The 16,803-nt window shown below is 46.0% G+C and overlaps 1 protein-coding gene across 1 annotated transcript in view; it reads left to right on the top strand.

The window, feature by feature from the left end:
* CDK18 (cyclin dependent kinase 18) overlaps window positions 1-16,542 on the top strand; it is a 111,794-nt gene extending 95,252 nt beyond the window's left edge. Inside the window, exons 12-16 of the mRNA XM_060231322.1 lie at window positions 610-715; window positions 3,069-3,111; window positions 6,477-6,567; window positions 8,163-8,240; window positions 15,495-16,542. Coding sequence (XP_060087305.1) covers window positions 610-715; window positions 3,069-3,111; window positions 6,477-6,567; window positions 8,163-8,240; window positions 15,495-15,529 — 353 coding nt within the window. The 3' untranslated portion in view covers window positions 15,530-16,542. The remainder of the gene's footprint in view (window positions 1-609; window positions 716-3,068; window positions 3,112-6,476; window positions 6,568-8,162; window positions 8,241-15,494) is intronic.
* Window positions 16,543-16,803: the final 261 nt, after the last annotated feature.

The raw sequence follows: 16,803 nt of genomic DNA, 5'->3' as shown, positions 1-16,803 counted from the left end.
GTCTTCCATATTGTCTGTTTCTTGTTGTTTAGTGGAAGTGGTGGGATTCTAACTTAAACTGAAATGAATGGAAGATGCATAAGAGTGCTGTAAATTGTGGCACTAAATAGCCATATATAAACTAGTTGTACACACTGCATAAAGACAAAAACTGCTGTGTCAAGACAATCCAAATTATAGTACACATCTGCATTTATGTAATTGTATTAGCTTCCAAGAATCGAAGCATAAAAAGTAAGGGAAGGAACAAGATAAAAATTGCTTCTTGGGTTAAGTAAAGCAAGCAACTGGGTGAAGGTGTGGGATTAATGCAGAGAACGTTATGAAAGAATATACAGATACTTTTGTTCCAGAGCATGGGTTCCACAACCTGGGTTCTTCTCCCTGAGTTTTCAAGGGAGACTATAAATAATGTAAGTTTTAAAGAAGAATTGTGTGGATCAGACTTGGTGATTGTGTGGGGGGTTTTTTGTATGTTTTAATTAAGGTTGAATTTTCAGGTCTGTAGATTCAGTGCAGAATATGAGATGACATCCTGTTTAGTGTCCCAGATGGAGCTCACATGTTTCCAACCATATTGGTAGAGGTAAACCTGCCTTCTTCCCTCAGGAACCCCTACAGAAGAATCTTGGCCTGGTATTACATCCAATGAGGAGTTCAAGGCTTACAACTTCGCACAGTATCGAGTCCAGCCCTTGATAAATCATGCACCAAGGTAAGTCAGTGTCCATATTGGCTCTTTGCTGGGGGCTGTGAAGCATAAATGGAGGAGAACTGGAGGAGAAAAATACCAGTTCATCTTTGTGACTTCTGTGCAGGCACACATGGGACAGCCACAGAGAGGAGCTGGCTAGCTATTTTGATAAGTTTCTAAAGTCCCAGGAGTGCTGCCCATCCCATCAATGTGCCTCATACATTTTCCCACCGAAATAGTCCTGTGACCTGAGGGAAGAAGAGAACCTCAGTTCTCTTCTTTCTGCCATATAGAGAGGACAGCTTTCAGCAAGCTGAACATACGACATCCCTGACTGACTGACAGACTGGGCGGAATAATCATGTCACTGAGATGGCACTTTTCAAGAAATGTGTGGACTACTATTGCAGTAGGCTCAAGGCATTCACATACTCCTCCCTGAGGAGGAGGACCTTTTGCAGGTGGAACCCATTTGCCACCCCAGGCTCAGATCCCTTCATCTGACAACCTGGCTGATCGACCTCACAAACTCTTAACACAAGGAGTATCAGAGGTATTGTCTACTTCACGCAAGACCCTCTACATGTCATTCATATGACTATAAATGAAAAAGGTTCCAAGCTTGGACAGCTGAGCATGGCATCAGCGTTGTTAGTTGTGATTTATACAAGATTTTTTAGTTATCTCCTCTCTTTGAAAGATGAAGGACTCTCACCTTCATCTTTGAAAGTGCATTTAGCTATCTCAGCCTACCATGATTTGGTCAATGGTTCGCCAATGTTTTCTGGTGCAGATTTGAAACAGTTTTTGGAAGATTTAAGGAATCTGCTTCTTCAGTAGTTCACCCTGTTCTTCAGTGAAGTTTGTCTAGGTCTTTTGAGACTTCTTTATAAACCATTTGAATCAGTGGCTACTTCTAAGTTGTTTTTCCTTTCATACAAACCACCGTTTTTGGTGGCGACTACATCAGCTCAAGGAATGGGAGACCTCAGTGTTCTATGCTGTGACTCTCTTTTTAAAATTTCTTGCAGAAAAGGTAGTTTCTTAGACTACAGCTTGAGTTTGTACCTAAAGTAATCTCTAGATTACATATGGGTCAGGATATTACTCTTTATTTTTTTCCAATTTCTGACTGATTTAGCATAAAGAACTTCACACATGCTAGATGTTTGGAGAGCTATTTTATTTTAAAAAACAGAAGAGTCCAGGAGGGACAGGAATTTATTTGTTCAGAGGTTGTAATAGAGATAAAGTACCCTCTGCATGGACTTTTAGCTAGATGGGTAGTCTGCAATTAGGACAGCATGCACTGAAGCTGGTAGGAGCTTAGCTGGCCCGGTTAATGTCCCTGCACATGGAATGACGGCCCAGGCTTCTTCTGCAGGCTTCTCTTTGAGACTGACCCTGACAGATTTCTGCAAGGCAGCCACGTGGTCAGTACCCTAGACTTTCATCTGACATTACTCAATGAACATCGATTCCAGGAGTGAGGCAGGTGTGGGGAAAGCAGTGTTACAATAACTTTTCCAATGATCCAGCCCACACCCTCCTCTGTGGTAGGTGAACTTGTTATTTTCCCATGTGGGACAGCACAGAAGCCATGAAGATGAAAACAAGGTTGTCCTTAGCTGTAGCCACTGTTCATTGAATGGTCTTCTGTGCAGGCACACATCCCTCCCAATGTGGGCTGCTGGCCTATAAATGCTTTATAGTGGTGAAGGGAGAACTGAGTAGAAGTGCCCCTCCAAGGTCATGTGACCATTCAGGTGGGAAAATGTACAAGGCATGTTGAGGGGAGGGGGAGCACTCCTGGGACTCAGACTTCTCAAAATAGCTTACTAGCTCCTCTCTGTGGCCAGCCTACAAAAGCACAGTCCCATGTGTGCCTGCACAGAAGACCACTCAATGAACATCAGTTACAAGTAAGTGCAACCCTGTTTTCTTCTGCTTTCAATGGAAAAATCTGCACAGTAGTAACAAAACAGGGGGAGTTAAAGATTTCTGATAGTCTGGACAACATACGATTCTATGATCAGTATATGTATTAAATTCTGTCTCTCTTAAAATGCATCAGCCATCTCCATTGCCTGCTTTTTGAAGGGAAAGGTGTAGGTCCACAAAATCTGTTCTTTTTATTGGCCTATCTGATATTGCCACTAGGTGGCACCAGTGTTCTGCAGCCCAGCCTGCTGTAGGCAGAAAGCAGGCATTTCTTAACCTGTTGTGCTGTCTCTGCCCCAAGAAAGAACCTGTATTTCCAGCTGAAGATAAGTATTTTCTAAATGATTGTAGCTCTTCTTTGGAGGCCGGTTCCAACCGGCTTGAATGTAAAAATATATCATGCCTGGGTACAGCAAGCTCCTTTTTTTTCCAGACTGGACACAGAAGGAATTGATCTGCTGATGAATCTACTCTTGGTAGGTGACTTGGGATGCTAAACTAGATACCAGAGCACAGTTCACCTCCTGGTTCTTCAGTGCTGCTGCTTATTTTCAGGAGTTAATCCTAAGTGCAATAATTTTTGTTCTTTTCCAGAAGTTGAACAGGGAGGCCCCAGATGTATAGGACATCTCAGCACCAACTAGAAGGACTGTTACTCTTGAGGCTCCTCTAATTCTTGACAGTTTTAGAAAGGCCTCTTGGTGCTGGCCTCTGTTTAAAAGAAGAAGACAAGATTGTTAGTGCTCATACTGGAATGGTTTGAAAATAACTTTAAAAGAGAAATCCCCTTTTCCATCCCCATACAGTCTTTTGGAACATCTGCCTTGGCCACAGAAAGATGAATACTTATTTATGCATTAACATTTCTGTCCTGTGTTTCTCTTTAAGTGGACTCTCATGTTGCATCAAACTGAAGTACAGACCACATTGATTTGTTGTAAGATTACACGGATAAGCTTTTGTCTTTTTAAAAAAATTGTGCTAAACATAGCTTAACTGCTGTTCTTCAGTTTGGAAGTCTTCAGTAGCCACTAGCTTAGCCGCTGCCACACAAGACTGAAGATCAAAGATTCCTGAATTCCTGTACTCTGGCTTTGGTTCAGTGTACTAGAAACATTCCCACTTCAAATAAGCCTGGGTAGTTCCAAGATAAGAGAGAAGTATAATACAATTAGAATAGTAGCATTTTTTTCCTCAGTTGAAGAAGCTGGAACTAACTCCCATCTAGAATCAAATGAGAATTCTAGGGTATTTCAGAATTCTGAGTTACTCCAGGACCCATACATTTTAAAGAGAAGTCAAATTATTTCTGCTGATTATTTGGGCCACAAGACCCACAGCATTCTACTCAGTGGCCTTGAAATACTTTAGATTTAGAAAGAGTACAGAAGATGAGCTCCCTTAGGAAGGTGCCAACTGCTCTGTTTGTTTGGCAGCTTTATGCATCCTCTTGGGAACTCTGCACATGAGCTGTCAGAAGGGGTTGGGAAAGCTCAGGCAACTTTAACAGGAGACCAGAATAGCAACTTGCAGAGCACTCTGACAACCATTTTATAGCCATTCCACCTTAATCAAGCCCCATAAAGACCTAACAGGGCACAACTATTTAGTAATTTAACTACCATTGTGACTTTATTTTTAAAGCAGAATTAAAGGGGGTGGAGCAAAAGAATGGCAAGCATCATTAGTATCAAAAATATGTGATGTGGATATCTTTAGAGTTTTGGAGTGAAGGCATCGAAAACGACTGGTGCTTGCACAGATGACTACCTGTACCTTTTTTTTTTTAGTGAAGGCAGAGTTGTAGTGTTTGTACTGTGACTTTAGAAGAGAGAGAACATGCTTAAGTTGTAGTGTTTGTACTGTGACTTTAGAAGAGAGAGAACATGCTTAAGTCCCCTCATGAAAAGCCACTGATTTAAAATGCCTTCCATTTGTAAGGATTTCCACACAATGGACATTTTAAGATTAAAGGATTGTTACAGGGGTTTTTTGCTTCTCTTTTTTAGCTTCAGCAAGTGTAGAAATTGCTGGAGTGGAAAGTAATATGTGAACCAGTCCTCAGAAGACAGATTTGCCCCAGAAAACACAGCATGGCTGATCATAATGGAGAATTGATACCATATCTCCTCACATTCTTGCCTGAATCTTTGGTCTTATCCAGTCTTAAAAATCATGATTAGTGAACTCAAGGGAATTGTTAACTCTTTTTTTTTTTTTGGTGGGGCGAGGGGAGGAAAGTTTGATTGATCTTTGCTGTCAATATTCTTTTGTTTCCTGTTCTCGTTTTCCAAGGAGAGATTGTTTTGCTCTGTAGCTAATGCTTAACTTATCCCAGCTGAGCTAAAACTGAAGTATAACTTGTAGATTTTCTCAGGTGTAGTTGATTTTCTTGTGGTGAGTAAGACAGAGAACACTTTACTCAAACAAATATTTGTGCTTGACATCCATGGAACCTCTTTCCTCCTTTCCTTTCCTTTCTCTTTTATGTATATTTTTAAAGGAAAGATGCACCATTCTATAGTCACAAAGACCATAGAATCCTATTCACTGTATAAAAATAAAATGTGCATAAAGAAGTGTTTGTAGCTCCACAACAACCCTGTAAAGTAGATTATGGTGAGATTATGGTGATTTACCCAAGATCACCCACCATATGCTTTCCACCTAATGTGCCATGCTGTCATTGTATACACACATCATGAAGTGACATACACAGAGAATATTCTTATGCCTAGCTCATATAGAATCATAGAATGTACCTGCATGCATGCAACAGACAGTACAGAACAAGCAATTACTGTATAACGGATCTTGGGGAAACAGAGCAGTTGTCTTGAAATACTGAGGTAGTGCATCTGACAGCCACTTGCCCCCATATTGAAATGAAGAGACCAGGAGAATACAAGATTATTGTAAGCCTCAAAAGCATGGCAGCTGAAAGATGGCAAGAAGCTGGGTGCAAAATGATGATTCATTTTGAAAATGTATATGACATCTCTCCAGAACCTGCTCAAGGTGGCTCATAGTAATCAACAAATAAATAAACACAAATCAAGCCAATAAAACAGTATTAAATCAAGTCAGTAAAGACATGCCAGGATGTAAAAGCAGTGTAACACAAACAGTGCTGTCCAAAACGATATTGATAAAGTGGTCCTCAGGCTCAGAGCAGACAGGCCTGGTTAAAAACCTTGGTTAAAAAAGAAAACTTGGTAAAAAGAAATGTCTTGGCCTGCACGTAAAGGAAAACCAGTTAGGTACTAGGCAAGCTTCAAGTGGAGGGCATTCCAGAGATGAAGTGGTACCACCAAAAAAGCCCCAACTTTGGTCCCCTCACTCTGCATGTAGGAGCCCAGCTACAAAGAACAAGGACAAAGAAGAATACCTTCTGGCAAGCTGGACAGTAAAGGAGGAGGCAGTCCTTCCCATATTCTGGCCCCAAGCCAGTTAGAGCCTTAAAAGCACTTAGAATTGTGCCCAAAAACAGATGGGCAACCAGTCTAGATCTTTCAACACAGGGGTGATAACAATCACAGTATTTAGCCCTCTGATATAACCTGCCTGCCTTGATTCAGGCAAGTTGAACTTAACAGTTTTCAAGGGCAGCCACATGCAGAGCATTGTATAATAATTCAGTAATTACAGTAGTACTTCTCTGATACTACTGTTTGTCTTTCAAGTTAACACATTAGGCTTAGTGTGTTCTCTCGGTTTCATAATCAACAGTGCAGACGCACCTGATATATTCAAACCTACTTCTCAGTGCAGTATGTAAATATACACAGCCTCATGAAAATGCATGTAATCCATTCTTTTCTTTCTCCTTCCCCATTGGTAGTATGATGCCAGAAGACGCATTTCAGCTGAATTGGCCTTGCGACACCCTTACTTTATGACTCTAGGTGAACGAGTGCATCTCCTTCCTGAGAGTAAGTGCATGTGACTATTGAAATACCACTAAATGAGACAGTTTAATTATTCTGCCCTGCCTACACAATACTGTATAAGGAGTGCAGCCAAAATTCTCTCTTTTTGGCTATAGAAAGGAAGGGAAGCCTGTTTTCCCCAGGAAGTCTGTCCTTCAGTAAGCATTTTTAGGGTTGACTTTCCAACCTGCTGCTTGTTGTGAAAACTATAGTAGTGTGTCTCACCAGAAAAGAGGATGGTAGAAGGTAGATCAAAAACCAGGATGGTGAGAATGCTTAGGTATCCCCAGCTATTCCCTCAAAGTGCTTATTATTGTAGCCCCAGCATCATATTGAAAGAGGCAGCATAAGGTAAGGGCCAAACTATTTGGGTTTTTAACAAGCTGGGTCCAGGTTTCCTGCAGCCACACACTAGCTGCAGAGAATGGCTTTTCAAAAATAAAGGAGAGGCCAGATGGGCTTTGAATGCCACTGGGCGGAGGGGCTCCTGCCTCCCCTCCCTGAGCATTTTCCTACACAGAAGCAGCTCTGTGGGGGAGATATTTCCATCTTTTTTTGCTGTTTCACATACACAGAATACTTCACATGGAGTAACAACACTAGGGAAATACCCCCCACCCCCGGAACTGTTTCTGCATGGGGAAATGGCTGGGGGGGGGGCCTCTGCCTTCCTCAGTAGTACCATTTGCGTGCTGTCTTCTCTTTTTTTGAAAAGCCATTCACCACAGCTACTATGCGGCTGAAAGGGACCCAGATCCACCTTGTTAAAAACTAAAAATGTCTAGTTTGGACATGGTGTTGTCACTTGCTGGGTGGGGACAGCAGTGGGAGGGAGATGTAGTCTTAAGTCTTCTTATTTTGTAGATGCATACAGTTTAGTGCTAAAGGGATGGCACAAGTAGGGTGTTTGTGGAGGAGGGGGAGTTTTAAGAGTTGTACGATAGCAAAAGCATCCTATAGCATAAGCCTGTGATATTAGTGTTTCCAGTCAATGATTGGCACAAGTTGTAATGAAGGAAGGGTCACATTGCATTAAAAATTATGCAGCCTGGTTTGAGCACAAGGAGAGAGTTATTTCCCAGGAATGGAAGCATTCCCTAGGGGGACATCATTTAGACCCCTTGGGAGCATTGTTTAAAATCTGTATGTTCTCTTTGTCCAGGCCACACTGTCTCAAGCAGTATAGGGTATGGAGCATTACATCAAAGACTCTACAGACATTCTGCATCTCTGGCTCAAACCCACCTGTCCAGTAGATCTACCTTGAGTTCATACCAGTATAGTACCCTTTGTGCTCTGGAACATAAACAATGGGCCCTGTGCAGTACTGAAATTTAAGACTGCAATCCTATGGATGCTTTCTTGGGACATTAAACCCCCTGGAATGTTTTGCTCAATAAATATGCATTGGATCAGGATGGCAAATAATTGGCAAAGATGCAGTGCCATGTATTCTGCACTTCGGTAATGAGTACCCATTGACACATTGACTGGTCTGTCTCATTCCCACACAGAAATTGTAAGTAAATAAAATAAATTTGGAGCTAAATTCATGAGTTGAAGTCCCAGTCTTTTTTGTCTCTTCTATTTTCCTATAGCTGCCTCCATCTTTTCTCTGAAGGAAATACAGCTACAAAAAGATCCTGGCTACCGAGGATCAGGCTTTCAGCACTCGGGTAAGTTCTTGTTCCCTTTTACAGAAATATGTTGTGTTTTGGGCTGCTGGATCATTCAGTTATAAGATTGAAATGCACAGGAAGCATGGTGGGACTTCAACTCATTTCTTTTTGGAGCTGTTCTTTAGAGGAGGAAGAATCTTGCAATACAGGGGAAATTAACTTCCAAAGAATGGGCAGTTGTTGGGGAAACTCCCATGAGGGTTCTTGCCAGTCAGATTTCTTCAATAAAAAGGGTTCCTGCAATAAGGCTTCTTCAGCTGACCTCAGAGTATGAGCTGGTGCATATAGCTGGAGGAGGTCCACCAACGTTTCTTGGACCCAAACTAGTTAACACCAGGGACTTTGCACTGAACTTGGAGGCTAAACAAATGGACTCCTGGCTGTTTCTGTCATCTGGACATCCAGTGACAATGAAGCATCCAAGACCATGCCTAAACCATTCAAATTGACTTCATTGTCATAATGTTGGCTGCAGATTTTTCCTGGACCGTTCACTGGTTTAGGTATTTAGCCATATTAATGACTTTTGTTGAGAGGCTCAATAAAACTCTGTTGCCTTTTAATAGTCTGCCTCAAGGAAACACTGAAAGCCACAATGATAAGGCTCAGGCGCTGTCTATCTGTGTCTCCCGTGTCTTCCTGCCTGCCAGCTGTTGCAGAATGACAGTCCTTACTAGATCCAGACTTGGCCAAGATCTCATCCTTGCCCAAGGTCCAGCTCAGTTGCTTTGCAGAGGCAGTAAGATAGAATTATGGCAGCAAATGCCTAAACTGTCCAAAGACTTCAGAAGGGAATTCGGCAACTTTTGTCCTTGGAAAATGTACTCCTTTAGACATTTTGTTCTGGGTTATAAAGACAACATGCGGCTGGGAGGGGGGGGGGAGCCCAGATTGGCATCTTAACCACTTAGATTGAGCTTCATACTCAGAGCATCCCTCTTCCTCCAAATCCAGAGAAATATAATGAACAAGACAGTTTGCGAGAACTCCTGTATCTTTGCCTGCAGTGAGCCCTTTGTGTCCCAAACAAAGACACTCTTGGTTTGTCAAGGTGTTGCGCAAAGGTGATTATATTGGACTGCATCCATGTGCAAGTCTCAAAGAAGACCCACTTCTGTGAGCTTTAACTCATAGCTCTAGTATTTTATTTGAAAACTGCACAATCTTCTTCGTGGTCTCTGTGCTTCACACTCATGGGATAGAGCACCTGCACCGATCCCCGAATTGGTATCTGAAAAGCCCTGGATTTTTCTGCGCTCGGTGCCAATGGGCATGCGCAGGCGTCCCAGTATGCATGCTCACCGGCGCCAGCGTGGGGATCCCGCCAGTTCCTTTCTGACCGCTGCGCGGAGAGGTTTGCCTTTCGTGTCCCCGGTCGGTGAGATATCGTTTTTTTGCCTTATCGTTGTATATAGCCCGTTTGTTGTTTTCTTAGCGTAGATAGTTAGATAGTTAGTTTAGATAGTTTAAAAAAAAAAGTTGTGTGTGATTGTTGGACTGCCCTTCGGGGCCTTTCCCCCCGTTTGTTTCCCCCCAAATTTTTCCCCTCAGAGGACTTTCAGTGGGTTTTTTTGCGACTGGCGTCTATGGAAAGACATTGGGGGGTTTTCAAACGCTGTCACTCTTGCGGGAAGAAGATTGCCCCCCCAGACGGCCATTCTCTGTGTCTTCTCTGCTTGGGTGAAGCGCACCGCATGGAGTCCTGCCCACACTGTCTCCACTTCTCCAAGCAAACGAGGAAAAACTGGGCGGCGCGGCTTTTGGCTGCCTTAACTGAGTCGGCACTCCGCCCTCAGAAATCGGCATCGGGCCCGTCGGCATCAACCATGGCAGACGCTCCAGCCCCGACGGTCACATCGGCCGATGTGACTCCGATCGTGACCGAAATGCCGATCGAGCGAGGCTCCTCCACAAAACGATCCCATGAAGGATCAGTGGACATGCCCACCAAGAAGCATCGGGATGACTCGGGGACCTGAGCATCCGCTTTGAAGAAGGCCAAGTCCAAAGAGAAGCAGAAGAGATCCCGCACTCCATCGCCTTCTCGCGACGTTTCGGCACCGATGACTTCTGCTCCGCCGAGGAAAATCCTGGCGTCCCCGTGCCACAGCCCATTGGCATCGAGAGTCAGTATTCAGCAGCCCCATCTCTCGATGTCTGAGCAGGAGATCGACCTCACTCAGCGATCTTCGTCTTCCGGGTCGCGGCGACGTAGTGGGAGTGGTTCGATCTCCAAAGTAGAGACATCGGCACCGATGGACCTGTCTACTCCGATGGAACCTAGAGGCAGACGGGAGCTAGAGCCCTCCATGGCACCACGCCGTTTCCCACCACTACCACCGTGGGAGCAGCATCAGTGGCCGCCCACCTATCCGTACCCTTACCCTCCATATCAGTGGTTTCCACCGAGGGAGTTTGCGGAGTGGGATCAACAATCAGAGGCATCCTGCATGTTAAGGCTTTCGCACCGTTCCCGAAGACCATCGGCATCAATCCCTCCGGAGAGGCGCACCGCCCCAGCGGCTGAAACTCATCGGCGACCATCGACATCGACCCGTTCGCCCATCCGGGAATTGATGCTGATCCTCTCCGAGCACTCCATGCAGAGGGAGTCTTCCTTGTCGGACTCTGAGAGCAGTACCGACAACCAGGAACGTGCTTTGGAGCCTTCACCAATGTCCCATACGGCCGAGGATCTTCCTATCTCGCCATCGGAGGATCTGAAGTCCTATGGCGAACTGGTGAAGAGGATGACAACCTCCCTCTCCCTGCCTGTGACCCAACCACAACCCGTCGTGGATGATGTCTTTGACATGCAAAGGGACACATCCACAGCAATTGCTTTGCTGGTCACAAAACGTGATTCTGCAGGCAGTCAAGAAGCCCTGGAAGAAACCATCTTCTACGCCGGTGTCATCTAGAAGGCTGGACCACATGTATAGGGTCTAGGAGATGGGTGCTGAGTTCCTTTTTGCCCATCCGAAACCGAACTCAGTGGTCGTCTCTTCTTCTTCTAAAGCATGCAAGGTCCACTCATCCCCACCTGACAAGGAGGGAAAAAAGCTGGACAATATGGGAAGAAAGGTGTACTCTGCAGGGGCCCTAGGAGTAAAGGTATCTAACTATGTGGCTTGCATGGCTAGATACCAATACTCCGTATGGGAACAACTCACCCCTCTCCTCTCTTCCCTGAGCGAAGACAAAAAGGCTGCTGCTAGGAAACTACAGAAAGAAGGCTTTGCTGTGGCCAAGCAACAATTGGCTGCAGCAAAGCACATGGTGGATGTGTCGGCAAAGGCCCTCACGTCCGCTGTGTGCATTCGTCGGCACTCATGGCTATGGTCAACAGCCCTGCAGCAAGATACTAGGGCCTTTGTTGAGGACTTGCCCTTTGAGGGGGATGGCCTTTTCAGCACTACCACAGACAGTGCACTGCAGGAGATAGATAAGAGCCTGAAGACCTCCAGGAACCTGGGTGTGCAGGCCACCTCCAGAGCTCCCAAGGCGAAGCAGTGGCACAAACCATGGGCCAAGAAGCCTTATCAAAAGTTCTCGCCCAAACAGCAATGGCGACCTCATTCCACCCAGCCTGACAGCAGACCATCGTACTCAGGCAACAACAGGAACCGTTATGGTTCTCAGGCCACTGGCAAATCCAAGGGTGCTCGCCCTCAAAAGCAGGGCCTTTGACTTTCTCGTGGCACGCGTCATTATCCCTACTGGTTCAACATCTATCCGCCACCGCCCTTTCCTACCTGCCTGGGAGTTGATCTCTACAGACAGGTGGGCTCTGTCCATCATAGAAGAGGGCTACAAAATAAAAGTTTGCTCAGATTCCGAACCAATCCGTGGTGATCACCACTCCCCCTTCCCCACCTCTGCTGGCAGAGGTGAACAACCTCCTACAGAAACAAGCCATAGAAAGAGTTCCGATGGAGGCCAGGACAGGAGGTTTTTACTCTCGCTACTTCCTGGTCCCCAAGAGGGACGGGGGCTTAAGACCAATTATGGATCTTCGGAATCTGAACAAATTTATTCTGTACCAGAAGTTCAGAATGTCCACGCTGCAAGCAATCCTGCTCCTCATCAATCAAGGGGACTGGATGGCGACCCTGGACCTCAAGGATGCCTACTTCCACGTCAGCATCCATCCGGCGTTCAGGCGTTTCCTTCGGTTTGCAGTGGGTTCCCAACACTTCCAGTTCAAAGCCCATCCATTTGGCCTGTCCACTGCACATGAGCATTGTGGCTGCCCATCTCCGTCTCCAGGGAGTTGTCATTTTTCCATACATCGACGACTGGCTCCTTGTGGCGAAGTTGAGGGAAAGTTTGTCAACGCACATTGCCATCACTCTACGTCTTCTCGACACCTTGGGGTTGCAGGTCAATTTGGAGAAATCTCACCTTACTCCGTCAAGAACAGTGCAGTTCATAGGGGCTTTGCTGGATACGAACCAGCATCGCTGCATACCTGCCTCCTCAGAGAGCGAGGGACATTATCGGTCTGGTGCGACTTCTACAGAGGCGAAAGTGGGGCACAGCGCAGCAGCTTCAGAGGATGCTGGGGCTAATGGCGGCGACGACAAGCGTGCTGCTTTTTGCGAAACTGAGGATGAGAGGCCTGCAGTTGTGGTTTCTTCGCCAGTTTTGCCCACTCAGAGACTCACCTCGAAAGAGGTTCGTCATCCCTTCTGTGACTCTCCAGGCACTACAGTGGTGGGAGTCAGAGAACAACATCTGTCAGGGAGCTCCCTTCCATCTCCCAACTCCTACTGTGACTATCACAACAGATGCTTCCTTGTGGGGTTGGGGGGCCCACATGGAAGGTCAGTGGCCACCAAAACTGACTCAATGCCACATAAACTACCTAGAACTGCTAGCAGTTCACTTTGCCCTACGCTCTTTCCGCCCCTTGGTGGCGGGGAAGACTGTAGCGCTACTTATGGACAATACCACTGCCCTGTGCTACATCAACAGGCAGGGAGGGACAGTGTCTCGTCGGCTCTGCGCATTGGTGATGGATCTCTGGTTGGAGTGTCTACAATACGACATCTTTGTGAAGGCGGCACACCTTCTAGGGGTCCTCAACATACAGGCAGACTCCCTCAGCAGGGGTGGGGCTTCCCCACACGAGTGGGAACTGCAGTGGCATTTTCTGAAGCCTGTATTCCAGCTTTGGGGTACCCGCAGCTGGATGTCTTCGCCATGGCCGAGAACAAAAAATGTCCCATGTTCTGCTCCAGAGGGGGAGCGGATCCAGCCTCTCTGGGAGACGGGCTCCTGCTTCCTTGAGAGGGCCGGTTCCTCTACATGTTCCCACCTCTGCCGTTGTTGACGAAGGTGGTCAACAAAATAGCAAGCGAGAGACCATGCTGCATCCTGGTGACTCCCTGGTGGCCTCGTCGATCCTGCTTCAACTGTCGGGGGAGGTCTTCTACCAGTTCCCGGCAGAACCGGACCTTCTGTCAGCTCAGGGCGGGCATGTATTCCATCACAACGTGCCCCATCTAAAGCTGACAGCGTGGTTCATCGACCAGTAGAGTTCTCTGACAGGGTCCAGCAAGTCCTTATGAACAGCAGAAAACTGTCCACCCGTGCTTCCTATGACAGGAAGTGGCGGAGATTCACTGAGTTCTTAGTTGATCCTTCAGTCTCACCTAGCAGGGTGGGATTGTCGGCAATTTTTGATTTTTTGTTATCCCTAGTGGATGCGGGCCTGGTTTTCTCCTCCATCAAGGTATATTTGGTGGCAATATCTGCCTTCCACGATCCAATGGAGGGGTACTCTGTTTTCGTACACCCTCAGTCCAAGAAATTTTTGAAGGGGTTGTTTAGGTTGCATCCACCATCAAGATCACCCCCACAGTTGTGGGACTTGACTTTAGTACTGGACAAACTAACTCGTCGCCCCTTTGAGCCGATGGCCACGTGCTCTTTGCAGCTCCTGTCATGGAAGACTGCATTTTTGGTTGCCATCACATCAGCACGTCGTGTTGGGGAGCTCACGGCGATGCGTTGTGATTATCCTTACCTTGTTTTTCGAGAGGCTGGGGTTTCCCTGGCTCAGGACATTAGTTTTATTCCGAAGGTGGTATCTCAGCTCCACCTCAATTTAGAAGTTTGGTTGCCCACTTTTTACCCTAACCCTTCCTTGGACGAGGAACGTAGGTTGCATGCTTTGGATGTTAAGCGTGCTTTGCTGTTTTATTTGAACCGTTCAAAGATTTTTCATAAGGACAAGCAGCTTTTTGTTTTGTATGCTGCTCCCAAGCTAGGTTCCAGGATTTCGTCTCAGAGGCTCTCAAAATGGCTCACTGAGATGATTAAACTCTGTTATTTGTTGGCAAAGAAGCCGTTACCTGGACCTGTTCGTGGACACTCCACAAGAGCGATGGCCACATCAGTGGCGTTCCTGAGAGGCGTGTCCCTTACTGATGTCTGCAAGGCTGCCACCTGGTCTTCTCCGCATGCCTTCATGAAGCACTACGCACTGGACGTGCATGCTCAGCAGAGGACTCGGTTGGGAACTGCGGTGTTGCAAGCTGTTTCTTCCGGTTGACCGTCTTCCCGCCTCCAGGTATGTCTTGCTTGCTAATCTCCCATGAGTGTGAAGCACAGAGACCACGAAGAAGATAGACAGGTTGCTTACCTGTAACTGTAGGTCTTCGAGTGGTCATCTGTGCATTCACACTACCCGCCCTCCTTCCCCACTGCTGACGGTCTCCCTCCAGTAGGGGCTTCCAGCGGTCAGGAAGGAACTGGCGGGATCCCCGCGCTGGCGCCGGTGAGCATGCGTACTGGGACGCCTGCGCATGCCCATTGGCGCCGAGCGCGGAAAAATCCAGGGCTTTTCAGATACCGATTCGGGGATCGGCGCAGGCGCTCTATCCCATGAGTGTGAATGCACAGATGACCACTCGAAGATCTACAGTTACAGGTAAGCAACCTGTCTTTCTACCTTCTGTACAGCTTTGGCCGTGAGTTGCGCACTATAACTGTTTCACAGTGTAAATGAATGAATACCTAGGAATAGAAGCTTGCTGATAATTCAGTGATTGGTGCCTTAATCATGGGCTTTCAGAGATCCATAAGGAGAGGAGTCAAATTACTTTCTGTGCATTCTTCCATATGCAGCTTTCATATTATTTGGAAGAATCCTGTTTTTCCATGTAATCATCAAGCAGTAAAATTTAGCCCACAGTTCTCAGATTTTTTGAACATTCTTAATGTTTCTCTCTCTCTTTCCTCCAGCTCGAGGGAAGAACAGGAGGCAAAGCATATTTTAACTCTGGATTATTCGATCTAAGTGCCACCAGGGAGTTCAAAATACTGAGAGGTGAAAGGACCACATAGATCGTATGGAGCCTTTTCCTAGAATGATGAAGGCTGGCATCCACAGCACAGGACCTCTGCCTTGAGCCTCTGCACTGTTGTTGTCCAGAATTCCACAACTTTTACCAGATAAAGCCCTGGGGTCCAGCCCCTTGTTCTTTATGTAGCCATCGGTCCCCCCCCCCCCTCAAGGGGGCGCAAGGATCTTCATCTAGCTTATTACTGCTCTAAATGTGGTCCTGGAATGCCATGTGCTGGCCATTGCTTTGGAGGGAGGCAAAATGGAAGCAGCAGGCAGGGGCCAGGACTTCACTGCACAATCAATGCCTGTTTTGCTTCTGAGGTCTGGATGCCCCATTCTGATGAATGTACTGCATCCCATTGTTTATTTTTCCTCATCATGAGGTGACGCCTTTGAGGATTATCTAAGGTGACCTGCAGACATGATGAATACGATGTTAACAGTGGGAAGCCCTTTGATCCACTCCATGCAGAGCTGTCTGGCTTTGAACTTAAAAAGGAGACCTTGAGAATTTAACTAGGGGGGGAAATGCCAATTTTCCTATGAGTTTCTTCTGTTCTGTTTCTGAATGGTTCAAACATAGGGTAGGAGTATGGAGGCCCTTTGCTGGATTTTCTTGGTCCTCTCATTCCTTGCCTTTCCCTCTTCCCCAGGCTTTGTTTTTTTTAATTCAAACTGCTCTGTCAGGAGCTCCAGAATTAGATTTTTCTCGAAACAGCATTTATGGTTGCCAAGCATGATCTAAATCATGTTTTATTAGATTTATACCCAGTGATTCTGAGAATATCCCTTTCACATCCCAAGAATCATTCATCTAAAACCCACCACTAAATAAATGGATGCACTTTCCTGGGGGTGGGGGCATGGAGATTATTCCCCAACCAAGTAACTCAAGGACTGTAAGAATGTCTGAGCCTCTATTAAACCTCATTGCATAATGTGAAAGAATTCAGGTTGTTCTTCCATTTGGTATTCCACATTTGGTATTTTTGTAGTGAATCTTGCTTTTGTGGCAAATACATTCAATAATGCCTGACCCTACATTTCCTGTCTACATCACATGGGAAAGAAGCTGAACAGAAAACTTTCACCAAGATGCTTTGTCTTTAATATGTATATATGGGGGAAATTCACTCAGCGCACAACATGCTTGCATGCACACAGAGCATATATTTGAACAGATCCTGAAAATTTGAGAATACATGC

This window comes from Heteronotia binoei, chromosome 2 (genome assembly GCF_032191835.1).
Source record: "Heteronotia binoei isolate CCM8104 ecotype False Entrance Well chromosome 2, APGP_CSIRO_Hbin_v1, whole genome shotgun sequence".
NCBI classification, from domain to species: Eukaryota; Metazoa; Chordata; class Lepidosauria; order Squamata; family Gekkonidae; genus Heteronotia; species Heteronotia binoei.
This window is presented reverse-complemented; position numbering and strand designations above follow the sequence as displayed.